Source organism: Megascapheus bottae, chromosome 37 (assembly GCF_031878675.1).
Source record: "Megascapheus bottae isolate mThoBot1 chromosome 37, mThoBot2.hap1, whole genome shotgun sequence".
In the NCBI taxonomy this organism is placed as follows: Eukaryota; Metazoa; Chordata; class Mammalia; order Rodentia; family Geomyidae; genus Megascapheus; species Megascapheus bottae.
This window is the reverse complement of record NC_143545.1, coordinates 4911163-4933136: the sequence shown is the minus strand read 5'-3', so window position 1 is coordinate 4933136 and position 21974 is coordinate 4911163. Positions and strand designations below refer to the sequence as shown.

General features: G+C 42.6%; 1 protein-coding gene across 1 annotated transcript in view; it reads right to left on the bottom strand.

The window, feature by feature from the left end:
- Positions 1-21974, bottom strand: part of Itpr2 (inositol 1,4,5-trisphosphate receptor type 2) — a 185142-nt gene that overhangs the window by 7734 nt on the left and 155434 nt on the right. Inside the window, exons 49-55 of the mRNA XM_090325301.1 lie at positions 21246-21421; positions 18398-18562; positions 15376-15571; positions 13928-14020; positions 7362-7492; positions 6137-6302; positions 3671-3831 (exon numbers count right to left, since the gene is read on the bottom strand). Of these exons, the coding sequence (XP_090181427.1) occupies positions 3671-3831; positions 6137-6302; positions 7362-7492; positions 13928-14020; positions 15376-15571; positions 18398-18562; positions 21246-21421 (1088 nt within the window). The remainder of the gene's footprint in view (positions 1-3670; positions 3832-6136; positions 6303-7361; positions 7493-13927; positions 14021-15375; positions 15572-18397; positions 18563-21245; positions 21422-21974) is intronic.

Genomic DNA, 21974 nt, shown 5'->3' with positions numbered 1-21974 from the left:
ATAGCCCCATTTTGGGTAGGAAATCAGAAGGGAGGGAGGGAGGAAGGGAGGAAGGGAGGGAGGGAGGGAGGGAAGGGAGGAGGAAGGGAGGGAGAGGAGCGAAGGATGGAGGAAGGAAGGGAGGAAGGAAGGAGAAAGAGAGAAGAAGGGAAGAGGAGTGGAGTGTGTAGAGACCCCCAGACCCACCCCCTTCAGGACAAACAGGAACTTCTGAAAACTCTGACAGCTGAATGGGACCCAGCTGGCATGAGAACTTTCTGTCAGTTTCCACCAGCCTGGGAAGCTCCCTATCTCACTCGACCACCTGATGGATGTAATTTTTGCCTTTAAAAAGGCTGTATAAACCCTGACTATCAACTCCTCCCAGGCTCGCTGCCGAGTGCCTGCGGAAGAGTTCCCTGCCTGGCTTGTATCCTGCAATAAACCCTTGCTGTTGCATTTCGGACACCTCGATCTCATCGGTGGTCTTCTTTGGGGGACCCCTCCTCTGGGCACAACAAGTGAGAGAAGGGAGAGAATGGAAGTAAGGAAATGAAAGGAGAAGAAATAAAAGGAAAGAAAGAAATGAAGGACAAGCAAAGAAGGAAGGAAGGAAACAAGCAAGATAGGAAGCAAGGAAAGGAGACAGAATATCCAAGTATTTTTCTGGATGTTATAAAGTTAGGCTGACTGATTTTTCTGGATCTTTGCAGGCTCAGGGAAGTAGAATATCAGTGGGAATGTCTGGAGGGATTATGTTATAAAGGAAGAAAATCTTTGTCTACAGTTTGTTTCAGATTTAAAAGAGAACCCAAGCTGCCTGGCTCACATCTACAGTCTTATCACTTTTGTTTTGGAACCACAATTTAAATTAATTCAGGGAGTGACATGCTATCCAGGAGTGCTGAGTGTGGTTCAAAATCCCGTCAGATAAAATAACTGGAACTGACAAACACCTCTCAATCCTAACTCTTAAAACGAATGGAGTTAACGCTCCAATTAAACAACACAGACTAGCTGGATCAAAAAAAAAAAAAAAAAAAGAGAGATGCATCTTGCCCACAAAAGACACATCTTTAGCTCCTGGTGAAAAAAAAGCAACAAACCAAACTCCAATCTAGTTGACAAAAACAAATTATTTAAATTAAATCGGAATTAAATGAATCTGAGTCCAAAAAAAAATCCATAGAAAGAATCAACAAAACAAAGAATTGGTTCTTTGAAAAAAATTAACAAAACTGACAGAATCTTAGTACATCTTACCCAAAAAAGTAAAGAACACACCCAAATAAATATAATGAACAATGAGGATGGACAGATCATGACAGAAACAACCAAGATTCAGAACATCATCGGGGAATCCTTTTCAAACCTTATGCTAAGAAATTTGAGAATCTGGAAGAAATGGAAGAATTAAATCTACCCAAAGTTGGATAAATTAATATGAGGTCACATTGCAAATGCAATGCTTATAAAGCTTTTTTTTTTCTCTGCAGATGGACAGAAATAAAATCTTTTTTCCCCCCGAAAGGAGACCAAGAATGTGTGACAAAGAAGATATTCACATCTATGATGCTAGGTAATCAGGAGGCTAGATCTGAGGATTCTGGTTCAAAGCCAGTCCAGGCCAAAAAAAGTCTGTGTAAAGCTGTGGATCAGTGGTAGAGTGCCAGCCTTGACTAAAATAAATAAATAAAAACATGTGAGTGTAAGGACCCCAATTCAAGTCCCGTTACTGCCCCTGCCCAACAAAAATGAGTGACTGATAATTATGTTAAAATGGTAACTTTTTTCTGGCTTAGAAAGTGGAAGAGAGAAACCATGTTAGTTCTGTCTATGGTCAAATGAAGAATATAGAGATAGAAACTTACAGTCAGATAAAAGTCAGTAACACAAATGCACGAGAAATGCTGAATTATGAGTACCCATTTTACCTGTAGCTCTCCTGTGACTTCACCAGTGCAATGTGTTCGGAATGTGAACTATTACTGGACTAGGCTATGCTTATTAATTATGCCCACCATCCAAAGATCTTCCTTTGCCATTTCCTATACTATCTATATTTCCCTAAGAAACATTTACTGCCAGGCACAGTGGCTCACACCTGTAATCCTAGCTATTCAGGAGGCTGAGATATGAGGATCAAGGTTCAAAGCCAGCCCGGGCACAAAAGGATCTGAGACTCTTATCTCCAATTAACCTTTAGAAAATGGGAAGTGGGGCTGGGCTCAAGGGTAGGGTGGTAGCCTTGAGCTGAAGAGCTCAGAGACAGTGCCCAGGCTGAATTCAAGCTCCATGACCCACAAAAAATAAATAAAGGAAGGAAGGAAGGAAGGAAGGAAGGAAGGAAGGAAGGAAGGAAGGAAGGAAGGAAGGAAGGAAGAAAACATTTACTTACACAGACAATATGTTGAAAATGAATTGTACAACTTGGAGGGGCTAGGGGGACAAGGCAATTGGGAGAAAAATGAGGAAGAGGATAACAAGTTCAACAAAAATGTACTCACTACCTTAAAAGGTAACTGTAACCCCTCTGTACATCACCTTAACAATAAAACTAAGGTGTTTTTTTTAAAATAATAATACATTTACTTAGACTAAGTAGAGCACAAGCTCCCAGAAGGAAAGATCTAGAATTTCTGTTACCTAGCTATCTCACCTTTCAGCACAGGTACTGAGTTTATGTTAGGCTGAGAAGCCAACCAGCAAAAAGGATCAGAAATCATTTAAGGCCTCATTCTCAAACAAGGAACATAGTTCTGTCAGATGAATTCTTAAGAAAAGCATGCAATAAATACGTGTATTATGAGAATGCAAACGTTCATAAAGAGGCAAGTCTACTGTGCTAGATATGCTAAAGTATACACTCTAACTTTTCCATAGACCCAGTTTTAATTTTCTACAAGACAGAAGACGCTCTGAGTGATCAACAACTATATTTTCTATTGTTTATCTTAATGAGCAACTAAACATGGCAAATGTCTTACCAATATTGGAAAATCAACAGAGTATGCAGTGCCAAGAAACCAGTGTTCTCCAATTAGTATTAAACATTATAGTCTTCTCCTTACACAACTGAGTCTTTATTTCTGTGCCAGTTATAGGACTAGAACTCAAGGCCTCTCACTTGCTTGCCTTTTTCTTTTTCTATTTGGCCAGTCTTGGGCTTGAACTCAGGGCCTGGGCATTGTCCTTGGGCTTTCTCAAGGTTCTTTCAAGGCTAGCACTCTACCACTTGAGTCACAGGTCCACATCTGCCCTTTTCTGTGTCTGTGGTACTGAGGAATCGAACCCAGGCCTTTGTGCATGCTAGGTGAGCACTCTACCACTAGGCCACACTCTCAAAGTTAGCATTCTACCACTTGAGCCACATGTCCACATTGTTTGTTTTTTTGTTTTTTTGAGGGTTAGTTAGAGATAAGCGTCTTTCAGATTTGTCTGCCAAGGCTGGCTTTGAACTGTGATCCTCGGATCTCAGCATAGAAGCCAGGGAATGGAAATCCACTGATTTTCTACAATGTAGGGCTTCTTCAGTGATTGGGAGGCCTATTTAAACGTTAGTAAGAACAACAATAACAATAATAATAATAACAACCATTGCTATTTTTTCATCTGGGAACAGGGTTGAGAAGAGAAAATGATGTCCTACAAAATGCAGTTTGCTTGCAGATTCGAACTTCTGATCACTCACCAAAATCATCTGAGCCACATAGCTCTCAGGGCCAGTGTATTCAGTGGGGTCCTTTACTTTCACAAGGACAACGAAGTATAGGTAATGCCACATGTTGTGCTCCGATTTAATGTGTTCCTCAAAGGATACGGTCTTATTATCAAACTTGTCCCTCTCCAGTCCTGCAAGACACAGGAAACATAGCCGATGGGATCTGTCAACTCTTAGCTTCCACGAGAATGTGGTAAACTGGGTGCCAGTAGCTCAACCTGTGTCCTCTCAGCTTCTCAGGAGGCTGAGATCTGTGGATCACAGTTCAAAGCCCGACCAGGCAGGAAAATGTGAGACTCTTTGTTCTGATTAATCACAAAGCTGAGAATGGAGCTGTGGGACTTGAGTTCGAGTGCCAGCCTGGAATGAAAAATCTAAAAGATCTTTTATTATAATAAAAGGTAATATAGTATGCAAAGTAAAAAAAAAGACTATTATTTAGAGTTCTTTTTTTGTCAGTCTTGGGGCTTGAACTCTGGGCCTGGGTGCTCTTTAGCTCAAAGCTAGCACTCTACCACTTTGGGACACAGCACTTACTTTTGGTTTCCTGGTGGTTCACTGGAGATAAGAGTCTCATGGACTTTGGTAAAACGACTGTGCAAGAATCAGAATACTACTCTGGAAAGAAAAAAACCATTCTTTAAAAAAAAAATTTGTCTAGGATTTGGATTCAGTGAGGGAAGGCAGGCGAGAGTCATCTCTTTAAAATTTCTTGCAGCCGGGGGCCGGTGGCTCATGCCTGTAATCCTAGCTACTTAGGAGGGTGAGATCTGAGGATCATGGTTCAAAGCCAGCCTAGGCAGGAAAATCCATGAGACTCTTATCTCCAATGAACCATCAGAAAACCTGAAGTGGTGCTGTAGCTCAACTTATAGAGCATTAGCCTTAATATGAAGAGCTCAGGGAAAGTAGCCAGGCCCAGAGTTCAAGCTCACGACCAACAAGAAATCAAAGGACAAGTACAGAGAGGAAGCATAGGTTACTCCATACTCAGAGCTGGGAAAGGCAGTGGAAAGGAGCCCCTGGAATTCCCAGAGCCACTTCCAACCCACGAAAGGACATGGGTAGGAAGGATCTAAGTAGGTACTAACATTCTTTTTTCTCATTTGTGTTCCATCTAATTGTATATCCCTTCTCTTCCCAGAAATCTAGGCTCACAGTTGCCTGATGAACGAGTTACCCTTTAAATACAATATTTCTGATCCTAAAGTTCAGGTTCTTTAGCAAAGGCAGCAAAGACTGCTGTAGTGAGGGGCAGTCTTTCTCTTCTAGCCAGCAGGGCATATGTCAAAATAAAGACAAAATCCTATGTTTGTCATGCCAAGAACAATCAACGCTGTGCCACCCACACTCAATCTGAAAACTTCTGAACACAGAAAGACATGTTCAGATTTTTATTACAGACCACCCAAAATTTAAGACTGTGGGAGAAAGAGTTGTGGGAGGGAACCAGGCAGCCAGGCCAGAGTATAGGGAGGTGGGTGACCTTCAGAGGTCAGTCCTTCATCCATGCTGGCTTGATATAACATCTAATCTTCACCTCTAATAACTAACTGGCCGGCCGGCCGGCCTGCCTGCCTGCCTTCCTTCCTTTCTTTCTTTCTCTCTCTCTTTCATCAGTCATGGGGCTTGAACTCTGGGCCTGGGTGCTGTCCCTGAGATTCTTTTGCTCAAAGTTAGCACGCTACCACTTGAGCCACAGCTCCAATTCCAAGTTTCTGGGATTAACTGGAGATAAGAGTCTCATGGACTTCCCTGCCCTGGCTGGCTTTGAACTGCAATCCTCAAGATCTCATCTTCCTGAGTAGCTGGGATGACAGGTGTGAGCTGCCAGCATCCAGCTGGATTTATTCTTCTTCTTTTTTTTTTTTTTTTGCCAGTCCTGGGCTTGAGCTCAGGGCCTGAGCACTGTCCTTGAGTTTTCTCAAGGCTAGAGCTCTACCACTTGAGCCTCAGCACCACTTCCGGCTTTTTTCTATGTATGTGGTACCCAGGAATCGAACCCGGGTCTTCATGCATGCTAGGCAAGCACTTTAACCACTAGGCCAAACTCCCAGCCCTGGATTTATTGTTCTTAAAGAAGGGAAAGTACCATAGTCATTCTAGAAACTGAGATTCTATAATCTGAACTTTATCCAACATTCATTTTGAAAAATGGTTCCCAAAAGCATGACAAATAAGAATCATCCAGGTCTAGGAATATGACTTAGTGGTAGAGTGCTTGCCTAGCATGCATGAAGCCCTGGGTTCAATTCCTCAGTACCACATACACAGAAAAAGTCGGACATGGTACTGTGGCTCCAGTGGTAGAGTGCTGGCCTTGAGCAAAAGAAGCTCGGGGACAGTTCCCAGGCTCTGAATTCAAGCCCCAGAACCAGCAAAAAGAAAAAAAAAATTGAGAAATATAGGACAGAACTGCTTACACCTGGCACTTACCACAGATAAAGCAAGTTGTCTTGAGGATCTCCTCCTTTTTCTGCTTTTCACTTCTGAGATCAGCGAATGTATCGATGATAACGCCAAAAATCAAGTTCAGCACAATAATGATCACGATGAAAAAGAAAAGAAGGTCATATACCACTCGAGCAGCAAACAGAGGCTCCTGAAATAAACATAAAAATATGTGCAAAGCATGTCAACTGAACACAGGACTCAGCATAAAACAGCCAATCTGTGTTGACTCCACAAAAAGAAACAATAGGATATTATTCAGATATTACAGAAAAACATACTATAGAGTTGACACTTATTTCTATTTGGGAAATCTTAGAATACATACATAATTCAGTCGTTTAACAGATGAGGAATCTGAACCTGTAAGAGTGAATGACTTATAAATGAATGACTTATAAGTCATTTTAAATTATACGCAGAATTAAGGGTTCTCTAAACTCCCACTGGTTGAGATTCTACCGTGACTGAAAACATTCCGAACTGCCATTTTAACATAAGAACTGCTGTCATCATTTTCTCAATGCTTATACCCATTGTGGATAAATCACCGAGGGTATTTGTGTGCAGAGGCAGAGAAAATGGACATGTTTGGAAAGTCTAGGAAAGAAGAGTAAACCGACCCATAAGTCAACTCCTACATAAACCTCACAGCCAGGATTTTGTTGCTTTAATAATAAATCCAGCTCAGATATGCAAACATTCCCCTGAACTACACACATTCGTAGATTTCTAGTGTATATGCAAGAAATCTTAGTGTACAATTAATTATATGAAAACCAATGTATTGATCTGTATACCACAGGGATCATTCAAAAAGCCAACAATACAATATATTATCCTGGAAAACAAACTCATTATATACATTAAGATAGGTAGCAAATCCAGACACTAAGTGGCTCAGGTGTGTGAAACCCTAGCTGCTCAGGAAGCTGAGATCTGGAGGATCATGGTTCCAAGTCAGCCTGGGCAGAAAAGTCTTTGCAATTCTATCTCTGATTACCCAGCAAAATGCTGGACTGCAGCCATGGCTCAAGTGGTAGAGCACCCAACTATGAGCATGAAAGCTGAGTGAGAGCCAAGAGGCCTTGAGTTTCAGCCCTGGAAAACACACACACACACACACACACACACACACACACACACACACACACACGCACACACACACACGTGGGGAAGCAATCTTTTTAATCTTTTTCCTCTGACTTACATCCTTTGATGGCCTTCTCAGCACGTCTCCCACGCCGCCACCATTCCGGAGACCCTGGTTCAGCACTGTGACAATGCACATGAGTAGAGTGTCACACGCCCTTTCAATGCCGTCTTCATACTCCTCTCCCACTGCAGAACACGAATCACACACAACAGCAAACTTGGGTTTAGAAAATACACGATTACCTGGACCAACCATCTCTAATTAACCACATGTTTTCTTTTCCCTTTCCTTCTTCCCCTCTTCTTTCATATTTTTCTTTCCCCTTTTGTCCTCTCCCCTGCCTTCTCTCCTCTTCGTCATCTCTTTTCCTCTTCTCTTGCCTGTACCATGGTTTTTGGTGGTGGTGGCGGTAGTCCTGGGACTTGAACTCTGAGCCTGGGTGCTGTCCCTCCAGCTCAAGGCTGGTGCTCTACCACTTGAACCACAGCACCACTTCCAGTTTTTGGTAGTTAAGTGGTAGTAAAAAACCTCACAGACTTTCATGTTCGAGCTGGCTTTGAACGTGATCTTCCTATCCCAGCCTCCTGAGTAGTTAGGGTTACAGATGTGAGCCACCAGTGCCAGCCTTACCACAGTTATAATTCAGGGCTTTGCTCTTATGTAGCTTGCGCAGCTGGTACCATACCACTGGTCCTGCTTTTTGCTGGTGATTTTGGAAGTGGAGTCTTAGGGACTTTTCTACCCAGGCTGATTTCTGTGCTCCTCACATCTCAACCCCCATAATTGGCCAGATGTGAGTCGCTGGTACCCAGAGCCAACCACCTGTATTAAGTGTACCTTGATACAATGTTGTACGCTCTATCAGACTTGATTAATTTCTCTCATGTGGACAGCATGGCCTGATACTAGGAAAGGCACATATTTAATGTCCTGAAATATCTTTTCTTTTTCCACAGGAGGAAATGGTAAAATGCAAAGGACAAAACCTAAGAAGCTTAGTGTCCACTATGCCTTCTTGTAGAGAAGGGAGATGGGGCTAAACTTCTAGAAACACAGCCCCGTCCCACAGGAGGCAGTAGTAGCCTTGCAGGCGGAAGACTACATCAAAGAATTTCAAATTCTGTTCTGTTCTGGAATGGGCACCAGTGTGCATTACTGAACCCAACACTCTCATCTACAGAATGGAGACAATCAGGACAGCCGCTTCTGCTTCTTTATCTTGGCTCAGATGTAGGAAGCTCTTTGAAAGCTGCTGTGGACTTATGTGAAAATTCTACGTATAGAGAAATGAGGGCTGGGTACCAGTGGCTAACATCTGTAATCCTAGCTACTCAGGACACAGAGATCTGAGGATCATGGTTCAAAGCCAACCTGGGCAGGAAAGTTCCTAAGACTCGGATCTCCAATAAACTGCTCAGAAAAAGTCTGACATGGTTCTGTGGCTCAAGTGGTAGAAGGCTAGCCTGGAGCTCAGGGATATTACCCAGGCCCCGGTTCAAGTCCCAGGGCTGGCACCAAAAATAAAGCCAGAGAAATGAAGAGAAAATGATATATGACAGGGAACACTGGACTTGATTTTGTTTTCATGTAGAATTAACACATATTTGCCAGTGTGTGTGTACTTGGTGACTCACGCCTGTAATCCCAGCTACTCAGGAAGCTAAAATTTGAGGATCACAGTTCAAGGCCGGCGAGCCACACTTTCATTACTGAGACAGTGAAAATTATATATAAAAAGTATGAGAAGTCAGGTATGGTGGCTCACACCTGTCATCCTAGCAACTCAGGAGGCTGAGATCTGAGGATCAAGGTTCAAAGCCAGCCTGGGCACAAAAGGACCTGAGACTCTTATCTCCAATTAACCTCTAGAAAATAGGAAGTGGGGCTTGATTCAGGGGTAGGGTGGTAACCTTGAGCTGAAGAGCTCAGGGACAGCTCCCAGAGTGAGTTCAAGCCCCATGACCCACAAAGAAAAAAAAAATGAGAATTAGAATCACAACTTTGTATTAGTAGAAAATTACAACGATAAAGAACTTCTCGTGTGCTGAATTTGGGGATCATGCAGTCCTGAGGTATGAGGCAAGATGAAAATTTAAAAACAATAATGAGAAAAAGAAAAGGGAACGTGAAATCTCATTTCAATGACCTGTGCAGCATTTTTGTGAAATATGATTTTTTTCAGTTGTGGGGCTTGAACTCTGGGTCTGGGCGCTGTCCCTGAACTCTTCAGCTCAAGGCTACCACCCTACCCAGGTGCCACAGCACCACTTCTGTTTTCTAGTGGTTAATTGGAGATAATGCCCAGGCTGGCTTTGAACTGCGGTCCTCAGATCTCAGCCTCCTGAGTAGCTAGGATGACAGGCGTGAGCCACCCCGCCTGGTGAAATATGACATTTCTACTTTCTCATCACATGACAGAGGTAGCCTGGCATTTTTACGTTAGTTGACTGGGTAAATTGTAGAGGTACTGGAGGGCTACAGGCAGAGACAGGCAAACACCAGATATGGCAGCAAAGCCTCTAGCAATGTGCGCATGCTCATTCACTTACCATGAAGTCCAAGGCACATGGAGGGTTAGATAAGCAGGAGAGCTCAGATGCCTTTTGGAAGAAGGGAGACAGGCAGGCGGAGTCAGAACGCCAGGACAGACAGGACAGGCAGATAAAGCAGCGGATAGCTCGGTCCAGAATGTGCTAGTTAGGTACACAGGGCAGACGTGGATACGGTGGCTAAGAATGAAAAGAAAGACTTAGGAACATGGGAGAGGCTGAAAGGGACTGTCACAGAGAAATGTGGTTTATCAAATATGGATGCCATATGCAATCTGTCTGCATGCTACTTTGTCAGAATTCAGCATGCTGTCAACATAAGTTTGTATTTAATGGCGGGCTCTGCTCCCTTTTGTTCCTTCAGGAACTGTCTGATCAGGCCACCTTAAGTTCACTGAAGTCTTAAGAAGTGTCAGCTGGATGCTGGTGGCTCACGCCTGTCATCCCAGCTATTCAAGAGGCTGAGATCAGAGGATCACAGTTTAAAGCCAGCACGGGTAGGAAAGTCCATGAGACTTATCTCAAATTAGCAGCCAAAAGTGAGAAGTAGAGCTGTAGCTAAAGTGGTAGAGTGCTGGCTTTGAACACAAAAAGTTCAGGGACACTGTCCAAGCCTTGAGTTCAAGCCCCAGAATCACACAAAAAGAAAAAAAAAAAACAGAAATAAGAGACTGAATATAATTAAAGTATATTATAAGCCTGTACAGAAATGTAATATATTACTTTGTACAAGTAAAATGCACTAATAAAAAAGAGCTAAGCTACATGATAGAGCTGCTTTCTTCTTTTGAAATTAATATGTGGGAGAATCGTGGTTCCAATCAAAAGCTTTAGGGAGACTTTTATCTCAGGAAACCGAATCAGATGTGGTGGAATATGTCTGAATCCACATGGGGCAGGAGGCAGAGGTGGGAGGATTGTGGTTTGAGACTGGCCAAGAGTGAACATGTGAAACACTATTCATGAAGCTAATGGAGGCAAAAAGAACTGGGGGGGCTGGCTTATATGGTAGAGTGCCTTGCCTAGCAAGCACAAGGCTGAGTTTCAGACCCCAGAGCCAATCACTAAACCAAACCAAACTCAAAAGTTATGTGGACAGTCAGGTCTATTCAATGAGAGAAATGACTTGGTGCGTGGTGGGCAATCTGGGAGAGGACGCCTGGACTGAATCCAATCCACACGGACCTGAGCCATGCATTCAGCCATATTACAACAGCAGTACAAAAACAGTCAATAATAGTTCATGCACTGACTGACTGACCAAAAGCAAAAATTAAGTTAAAATACCAAAACACACTAAATATGAAGTGGTAATACATTTTAAATTTCTATGAATTTTCTCTTTTATTTTCCTTCCTATTTATCAAATGACTTTCACATACAAAATGATTGTGTGATTTAGTTTGTTTGTGTGTTTGGTATTAGAACTAGGGCTTGTGCAGGGCCTGGCAGCTCTCCTAAATTTAGCTTTTCCAATTAAAGTTCATGCTCTATCATTTGAAACCAGAGTACCACTTCTGACTTTATATATAGATAGACTGATTTTTTTTTTTTTGCTGGTTAATTCAAGGTGTCTCTCAAGTTTTTTGCTTGGGCTAGCTTTGAACTACAATCCCCATATCTCAGCCTCCTGAGTAGCTGGGATTACAGATGCAGTCAGCTAATTTTTTATTTTGTTTTATACAAGATCTTAAAAATACTTTGCTTTTTCTAGAAAAGTGAGTTTTACATGGATATATTTAAAGCGACTATTTTTGTCGAGGGATCAGAATGAAACCATAGAGGTTTTTTATTTTTATTTTTCTCCCAACCACAGGTGACTGCCAGTTACCATGAGGATTTCCTGTTACGTGGCAGGAACCTCTGTGGGTTGGTTACTCTGCCTCCCTATCATCAGGACATTTGTGATTAGATCTCTGGATGTACCTGGGTCTTCTGTAATGCCCTCACAAGTGCTCCCTAGGTGGTGTGCAAATTAAAATCTCACCCGGGTCTTTCACACAGATGTGTTATTTTTTTAATTCAGAGTGGTAAACGCTGCCCAACATACACCATGCTTTACCATTCCATCTGCTTTCATAGTTAATGTAGACAGCCAACATGTTAATGGGAAATGGTCCTGGAAGATCAAATTTAATGTGAAAGTTTGCTGTATCAAGGGCAGAATAGGAATGGCAGTTTCATAAGGGAATTTCTATATTTTCAATACCAATTTGGGAATAATCCATAGTTGAGATGGCTGTTAGCTCCATTTCCAGGTTTTCATAGCATCTCTGTTTTGTGTGTGTGTGTGTGGTGCTGGTACTGGAGCTTGAACTTAGGACTCAAACATTCTTCCTTAGCTTTTTTTTTTTTTTTTGCCAGTCCTGGGGCTTGAACTCAGGGCCTAAGCACTGTCCTTAGGTTTTCTCAAAGCTAGAGCTCTACCTCTTAAGCCACAGCACCATTTCTGTTTTGTTTTGTTTTGTTTGTATGAATGTGACACTGAGGAATCAAACCCAGGTCTTTGTGCATGCTAGGCAAGCACTCCACCACTATGCCACACTCCTGGCCCTGTCCCTTTGCTTTTTCACTAAGGCTTGGTGAGTTCCACCACTTGAGCCACATCTGCACTGCTAGCTTTCCCCTGGTGAGCTGGAGATAAGAGTCTCACGGAATTTCCTGGCTCCAGCCTCAATCTTCAGACCTCAGCCTCCTGAGTAGCTGATAATCAAGAGCCACCATTCTGGGCTGGTTGACACTTTGGTATAGGTAGCATTCCACATGGTAGGATGCTTCACAGTGTCTCTGGTCTTTACTCACGAGATGCCACCCACCCCAGTCTCCTAGTGCCGGCCAAAAGTGTCTCTCCATACTGATAAATGCCCGTGGGGATAAAGGAAGCAAAACCAAGCCCAGCTGATGACTATATAATACAGAATATTTACATTCAAGAAGCTGCCTTCAGGGGACAACAGGCTGAAGGAAAATCTACCCAAACATCAGTGAAAAGCAACAACAGAAAGATTTCTTGTTCCATTTCTTCCCTTCTTTCCTTTTTTTTTTGGGGGGGGGTGTTGTTTGCTAGTTTGGGGGCTTGAACTCGGGGCCTGACACTGTCCCTGAGTTCTTTTCTCAAGGCTAACACCACTTCCAGCTTTTTCTGTTGATGTGATACTGAGGGATCGAACCCTGGGCTTCATATGTGCTAGGCATTCTACCACTAAGCCACACTCCCCGCCCTATTGAGAGATATCTCACAATTTGTAATTTTTTAGGGAAGAAATGCTTCCTAGGTACTAATCCTTTCCCTAGGAGGCACAGAACTTATAAAGCTGGAGCCTGTCTCTTATCCAGTTGCTTGCTGATTTTTGCGGCTGTACTCAGGTCTTCTCCTCTCACTTGGCTTTTTCAGTCAAGTCTGACTCTCTCCTACTTGAGCCACAGTGCCACTTGTGTGTTCTGGGTGGTTCACTGGAGATAAGAGTCCTATGGACCTTCCTGCCTAGGTTGACTTTCCACTGTGATCCTCAGATCTCAGCCTCCTGAGTAGCTCGAATGGCAGATGTGAGCCCCTAGCATCTTGGCTCCTAAAGAGAACCATTTTAGAGTTCAAAAAGTTATTTTTGACATGCGTGTTTCCATTTGCTCATGGAGAAAGGAGGAACATCCTATTTTTCATTCACTTTTTCCCTTTGCAAATCACCTGGACAAAAAAATCCAGAAAGTTTTGCTGTAAATCATCTATGATATCTAGCCCTGAATTCCACCCATGCCTTCGGGCTCCTGAGCGTCTGGTTTTCCAGATCCTTGGGGATAGGCCACGTAGAAGAAAGGGCTTCTAGGATGTCTTTGCCATATGGGAATAGATTTTTTAAGGACAAATCACAGGATACATTTCCTCAATCACCATATATAGGATATCATGGCAGTTCCACGCAGTCTCCTTCACTCGTCCACACTTGATTCTTCTATTCTAACCCCTCCCCTGACATGAATTCCTTACAGTAACTTTCCTAGATGTCCCAACTTTGGCCCAATAAGGCTTCAGGGGGATCAAGTTTTCACTGGCCCTGACTTCTCCATGCAGACCTGCACTGGATGCTGGGACTGAAGGTGAACAGTTCTCCTTGTCACAAGTCTCCAAAGTGAAAGGCAAGGTCATGGTGGGAATTTCCTGACTTCCTGGGAACAGAGAAGCAGACAGAAGACAGGTCAGAGGCGATGACGACATGACAGGAGGCACAATGCCATCAAAAGCCACGCAAGACCTAGGCCCTGAGTTCAATCCCCAACACCAGCCCACCCACTCACCCTCCCACACACACACCCCCCTACACACACACACATACACTAGCATGGAAAGGGACATATTTTTTTCTTTCATTGTCTACAGGAATCCATTTCCCAGCTGGCTCAACATCTGTTTTCCTGCCCCATACAGAACAGAAAATTTGAAGTGAGGAGGGGATTTTCAGAGGAAAAGGAGGACTGGGAAGGAGGGCAGGGCCACGCCACATAGGAATTGTGGGAGCTGGGTCCATGGTGAGAAGGTGGCCTCAGCCCCTCCCTGCTCTCCATAGCAGGCACAGCACTGTAAAAGCATCATTGTGGGGGTAGTGGTTCAAGACTGGGGGTCACACCGGAAAAGATGTGAGTTCTAGTGGCCATACTTTTATGAATGATCCTTTAAGCCCCACATCCACTCCTTTTTTTTGCTTTAGGTTTTTATTATTATTTTTTGATTGTGTCTCATATTTTTGCTTGGGGCTGGTCTCTCACCTATAGCCTCTCACTTTGCTGGAATGACTTGTACATACACTACCACTCGTGATTTATAAGTTGAGATAGGGTGTGTCTCTAACTTTTTGCCCAGCCAAACATCAAACCAAGGTGTTTCCAATCCCTTCCTCCTGAGTAGCTAGGATTATAAGTGTGAGTCACCGTACCCAGCCAAATGAGAATATTTTAAGCATGTCTTTTATGCTAAATTTCTAATTAGCTGATGGTTTCCTCATCAAAGCAGTTATCGTTTTCTTATTTGTGTATACTGATGATATACAGTGATCAGACACATATGGATATAGCTGTTAATTATGTTAGATGTTGTTCTCTAGGGAGAAGGAGGGAATAAAAAAAGAAGAGAATTCCAAAGATGTTTTTTTTTTTACATGGAAATAGCTGACTGACAGAGAAATTGAATCTTTCTTTTTGAGACTTAGCTGATATTTCATTTGTTGTCATTCTACCTATATTGGGGCTTGAACTGGGGCCTTGTATTCCCAACTCAGCTTTCTTGCTTAAAGTGGCATTCTAAAACTTCAGCCCAGCTTTTTTTTTTTTTTTTTTTGCTGATTAGTTGGAAATAAGAGACTCTTGGATTTGTTTGCCTGGGCTGGCCCCAAACTGTAATCTTCAGATCTCAGCCTCCTTAGCAGCCAGGATAAGCCACAGGTTCGTAGCTGAATGATGATTCTTGTCTAAACATTTCCCTAGTCACGTGTACTCAGCCGAAAGCTCCTCAGGGGCAGCGGAAGTACCTGCAGTAGGGGTTTTGTTTCTCAGTCTATCCACCCCCATGGTGAAATCATCCTTCAGGAAGAGGAAGCCGACAATGGAGAAGAGGTAGACCAGGATGAGGGCCAGGACAGCCGTCAGGATGATAGAACGACCATTTCGGGTGACACTTTTGATGACATTGAGCAGCGTCTCTTCTCTGTACACCAAGTCAAAGAGCTATGACAGAAGGCAAGCAACAGGGTTATCATGATAATGACAAACATCATTGTTTTTTGTTGAGAAAAAAAGCTAAATGAAACCACTGTCTCTAGACCGAAATGTCCACTTCTTGTCCAGCTGCAATGTAGTAAGCTAAACAAGTTTTTCCTAAAGATGAATCATTCATCATAGGAGTGTGTGTGTGTGTGTGTGTGTGTGTGCGTGTGCGTGTGCCAGTCCTGAGGCTTGAACCAGGAGCTGTGCACTGTTTCTGAGCTTTTTAGTTCAAGGTTGGTGTTTTACCACTTGAGCCACCACTCTGCTTCCAGCTTTCTTGGAGGTTCACTGGAGATAAAAGTCTCATGGCCTTTCCTGTCTGGACTGGCTTCATCAGATCTCAGTCTTCTGAGCAGCTAAGATTACAGGTGTGAGCCACCAATGTCCACCTGCATATGTTGGTTTTATAAGTAATAAGATATGAATCTTCTACAGATACTTGGGTTTGAACCAGGCAGCTTACACCTGTAAACTATTCAGGAGGCTGAAATCGGAGGATCATGGCTAGAAGCCAGCCCAGATAAGAACAAACAAACAAACAAACAAATCTGGAAGTGGAGGTGTTGTTCCAATGGTCAATGGCCAGATTTTGAGTAAAATAGCTAAGGGGCAGTCCCTAAGGCCCTGAGTTCAAGTCCTGATACAAACAAATACACAAAAGAATACTTGCATTTGAATTTAGGAAAATTCACACACGTGTATGCCAGAATTCTGGGCCTCATGATCTCACTTAGCTAATTTGATTAAGGCGAGTGCTCTACCACTTGAACCACAGCTCCTCTTTGCTGGTGAAGATAAGAATCTCTCAGATTAGTTTGTCTGGGCTGGCTCTGAAATGTGATCCTCAGATCTCAGCCTCTTGAGAACCTAAGGTTGTTATAGGCACAAGACTCCAGGGTCCAGCAAAATACCCACTTTTGTGGTCACTTTCGAAAACCTGTAGGAGTGTATTCATTTTGCTATCTGCCTTCTGGAAGACGTGATTACTGTTAGAAATAAAGTCAATATTCTTCAAAAAATTTAACTAGTGCCTCACTCCATTTCAGCATTATATCGACATAAAGGAAATTTCTTTGATTTTTAAGGAAAGGGTCTCACAATACACTCTACATTAGTTCTAGAGAAAGTTTTAAAAACTTTTAGAAACTTTTAAAACCTTTAAAAAATTGTTAGAGACCTCCGGGTACTTGCTAATAATGCAGATCCATAGGTCTTTTTCCGTGATGATAGAGCCAAAGTCCTACAAATTCAAAGGGCATTGACATTGACTAGACTTAATGTTATTTCCTTTTACATCCAGTAATGGGGCTTGAACTCAGCCCCTCTCACTCTCACTTGGCTTTTTCTTTTTTACTTGAGGCTGGCCTCTACCATTTGAGCTACAACCCTACTTATCTGCCCCGGTGAGTTTTGAACCTTCATTGTCACATTTCAACTTCTTGACTAGCTGGGATTATAGGCATGAAGCCACTAAGCTCTGCCAGTTTTTCTTTTTTCTTTCTTTTGTATTAAAGAATTTATTAACATTGATTCTTACATCATATTTCAAATGACGTGTTTAACAAACAAGTATTCAAGAAGGGAGTCTATATACAATCACTGACACTTAGATCAGGTTTTGATTTATTTTCTTTCTGCTCCTGGACTTGAACTTAGGGAATAGGTGCTGTCACTAAACTTTTTCAGCTTAAAGCTAGTGCTCTACCACTTGAGCCACACCTCCCCTATCTGCATTTTTGGTCATCAATTGGAGTTAAGAGTCTCAAATGGATTTTCCTTTCTGGGCTGTCTTTGAACAGTGATCTTCAGTTCTCAGTCTCCTGAGTAGCTGGGATTACAGGCATGAGTCACTGGTGTCTGGTTCTGTAGCTTTTTATATATCCATGACGCCTCAATAAAGAACTTGGGGAAAAATAGAGTATCACATGTCATACTCAAGTAAAACAGCTGGAAATAATAGGATTTATGGGCCAGGAGTGTGGCATAGTGATAGAGTGCTTGCCTAAGCATGCATGAAGCCCTGGATTAGATTCCTCAGTACCACATACACCTTCCAAAAAGCCAGAAGTAGTGCTGTGGCTCAAGTGGTAGAGTGCTAGCCTTGAGCAAAAGGAGCTCAGGGACGGCGCCCAGACCCTGAGTTCCAGCCCTAAGACTGGCCAAAAGAAAAAAAAATGATGCATCACAGGCATAAAAAACTATCGAGTGTGTGTGTGTGGGGGGGTAGGTGTGTGTGTGTAAGAGAGGGGGAGGAGGAGAAAGAGAGAGAATGAAAGAGATGGGGTTCGAGGAAAGGAGAAACAGAAAAGAAAGATTTCATTTGGATTACTGGGACATTAAAAAAAAAAAAACCTACTGGGTGATCTAACTTACCTACCAGAAAGGTAAGTTTATATTAAATAAACCACTTTGGCTGTCATTCTTCTGGGGTCACGGGAAAGTATGGCTACATTTTTTTAGCTCAGCTCTTTCACTCAAGGCTAGTCCTCTACCATTTGAGCCACAGAGCTACTTCCAGTTTTCTGGTGGTTCATTGGGGATAAGAGTTTCGTGGACTTTCCTAGCCGTGCTGCTTTTGAACTGTGATCCTCATATCTCAGCCTATGGAGTAGCTGGTATTACAGGTATGAGCCACAATGCCTGGCTTTAAAAAAATTTTTTTAATAAAATAAAATAAAAATAAAAGCCCAGGGGTGAGGCACCAGCAGGGGCCAGGATGAGCTTGAGACAGCAACTCACCCCCCCTCCATCCCTCTCCCCCTCCTCCCACCCCCCTGCCTTACTCACCAGGAAGCTGTAGAAGAACTCATGCACAAAAAGGCCCAGCATACAGACCAGCACGTATGCCACGTGGTAGAGGAAGGCCATATCCAGAACCACTGCCCGGTACCCACGAGTGAACGTGCCACGATTTCCCACGAAGCTCACCAGGAAGACAATCTTGTTACAAAGCTGAAGGAAGGACAAGGCATGGTGGATGTAAATGCACACACAGGGCAGGTCTTGGGAAAACACCCTCTGCAAAAATCTCGGATGTTTTCTTTCCTGATTTCTCCTGGATAGATGTCTACACAACAGTGTCACTGGCAGAGCTCACGTCAATGTCACACTGGCAGCCAGGTGGCTCATGCCAGCCACTCAGGAGGCGGAGATCTCAGATCAAAGGTTTGTTGGTGTGGTTGCTTTGTGTGTTTGTTTTGCTGGTTCTGGAGCTTGAACTCAGGACCTGAGCTTTTGTTCCTGAGCTTGACTAGTGCTCTACCACTTGAGCCACAGCTCCACTTCGGAATTTTATTTTTAAATTTGGGAGCTAAGATAGATTTAAAAAAAAAAAACAAAAACCTGGGCTATCTTAGAACTGTGATCCTCAGATCTCAACCTCCTGAGTAGCTAGGATTACAGGCATAAGCCACCAATGTCCAGTTTAAGGATTGATATATATATATATATATACATATATATATACATATATACATATATATATACATATATACATATATATATGTATATATATATTAGTGGAAAGCATGAGTCACCTCCATTTAATTTTACCTTACAACCTCATCTTTTTTCCATAGTATAAACATGTAGGTATAATTTAAATGAACACATAATAATGAATATACAATAGCCCTGATTTCTGTTTTCATTTATCTCTACCTTCTGAGGAGCAACAAACTAGGATAATTATACAATAAGCATATCTTACAATTAAACAATTATTGAATAAACTATTTTTATTAACCCACATAATATTAACATTATGCACACAACTGCTAAGTATTCTATCAAATTTGTTCCAAATTGACAATGATTATTTGGTCAAAGTAACCTAGACCATTGAATCTTATAAAGTACTACTAAGCTAAACAAATACATTTTTTTCAATGTCCAAGCTATTAAAACTACTGACAGAATGGCACTTGTGGCTCAGGCCTATAATCCCAGCTACTCAGGAGGCTGAGATCTGAGGATCGCAGTTCAAAGCCAGCCAGGGCAGGAAAATCCCTGACACTCTTATCTCCAATGAACCACCAGGAAACCAGAAGTGGTACTGTGGCTCAAAGTGGTAGAGCAAAAACAACTCAGGAACAGTGCCTAGGCTCTGAGTTCAAGGCCAGGCTTGGAATTTAAAAAAGTTAAAAACTCCATGAAAGATATAGAAAATGCTATAGGAATGTTTAGTAGATGAAGAATATTTAAGAACTGCCCATTTATTTTTTTTTATCAATTTACGTTTTCTTCATCTCAGAATGTCCCAGTTTTAAATAAAGGATCTCTTTACACTTTAATTTCTTAGGTGAGGTTATTTCTGGAAATATCCTTCTTTGTTTTGTCATTTTTGTGACAGTCCTGGACTTGAAATCAGGGCCTGGACACTATCCCTAAGCTTCTTTCGCTTCAGGCTAGCACCCTACCACTTGAGCCACAACACCACTTCCAGCTTTTTCTGAGTACCTTATTGGAGATAAGCATCTCACAGACATTCCTGCCTGTGCTGGCAGCAAGCCACAATCCTCAGATCTCAGCTTCCTGAGTAGCTAGGATGACGCATGAGCCTGAACACCAGGCCCTACTTGTATTTTGAAATAATACTCTAGCTCAAGTTATTATAAACTTACCTACAGAAAGTTTCAAAACATTCATCCTTATTCTCATATTACAACACTTGGTTAAAATAAAACTTCCCTCTGTCTTTTATATATTTATAGAATTTGCTCATGCAAAAAGGAGCCCAGGGCCAGAGTCTGGCCTAGTGGTAGACTGCTTGCCTAGCATGCATGAAGACCCAGGTTCAATTCCTCAGTACCACATACATAGAAAAAACTGGAAGTGGTGCTGTGGCTCAAGTGGTAGAGCTCTAGCCTTGAGAAAGCTCAAGGACAGGGCCTCCAGGCTCTGAGTTCAAGCCCCAAGATTGGAAAAAAGGGAGTGGGGCAATTTCAGAGTTTCTTTTTGTAATATAGCAGCTTTTTCTCTTAGGTTACTTGATGAGAGGCACTCAATTCTATAATCCTACTAAGTATAATGTAATCTTTCTTAGATAATTTTGAAGCCACTTTAGGATGTGAGTGGTAGCTCGCTGTAATTTTGTTTATCAATAGCTGTGAGCATGAGATGCAGAAGCCATGAAAATTGAGTTAGATTAACTTAATGACTGAACTAGGTCATGGTGTAAATGCCAATTTGGTGGGTGAATCAACCTTTTTCTTTTTCTTTTTTTTTTTTTTTTTGCCAGTCCTGGGGCTTGTGAACACTGTCCTTGGGCTTTCTCAGGGCTAGAGCTCTACCACTTTAGCCCCAGCACCATTTCTGGCTTTTTTTCTATGTATGTGGTACCAAGGAATTGAACCCAGGTCTTCATGCATGCTAGGCAAACACTCTACCACTAGGCTAAACTCCCGGCCCTCAACTTTATTTAAAAAAACAAACAAACAAACAAAAAAAACCCTTTCCTTCCTTCTCTTCCCTCTAAATGAAATAAAGAAATGTACAGATGCTATGTGCTGGTGAAGTAAAATTCCCCTAAATGAGAATTCACTTTGAAGCCATGAAGGAAAGCTGTAGCACGCTGCATACTGAATACACCTGTCATTAAATGCCGTACCAATACAAAGCCATGCAAAGTACGTACGTTTGCAGCACCCAGAAGGATTAAGGTAGGGCCCAGACCTATTGTGTAGATGGATCTGAGCATGACGGACACAAGAAATGGCCGGATCCCCACAGGCTTCGAGAGGAAGAAGAGCATCAAGGTACAGATGGCAACTGCCACCCAGAGAAGGGCCGAGAACAACGGAGAAAGTGTGCCTGTGGCGAGGAGGAGAAGGGAGTGTTTACTGAGAACAAAACTGCAAAGTGAGCCAGCTACAGGTGACTCACACCTGTCATCCCAGCTACTCAGGAGGCTGAGGTTTGAGGATCACAGTTCAAAGCCAGCCTGGGCAGGAAAGTCCATGAGACTCTTATCTCCAATGAACCACTGGAAACTGGAAGTGAAGCTGTGGCTCAAAGTGGTAGAGCAATATAGCCTTGAGCAAAATTGCTCAGAGATGGCACCCATGCCGAGTTCAAACCCCAGGACCAACCAAAAACAAAAAGGTGCAAAATGATCTATACTTCCCAGGATATTGCAAGTCAAGCTGTAAAGCAAAACAACCCATTCCCTTTTATGCATTTTTGTGGGTGTGAGAGCCTTATGCTCTCACTTGGCTTTGCTGTTCAAGATCGGTGCTTTACCACTTGAGCCAAAGCTCCACTTCCGGCTCTTTGCTGATTCATTGGAGATAAGAGCCCTATGGATTTTTCTGCCTAAGCTGGCTTTGAACTCTGATCCTCAGATTTCAGCCTCATGAGTAGCTAG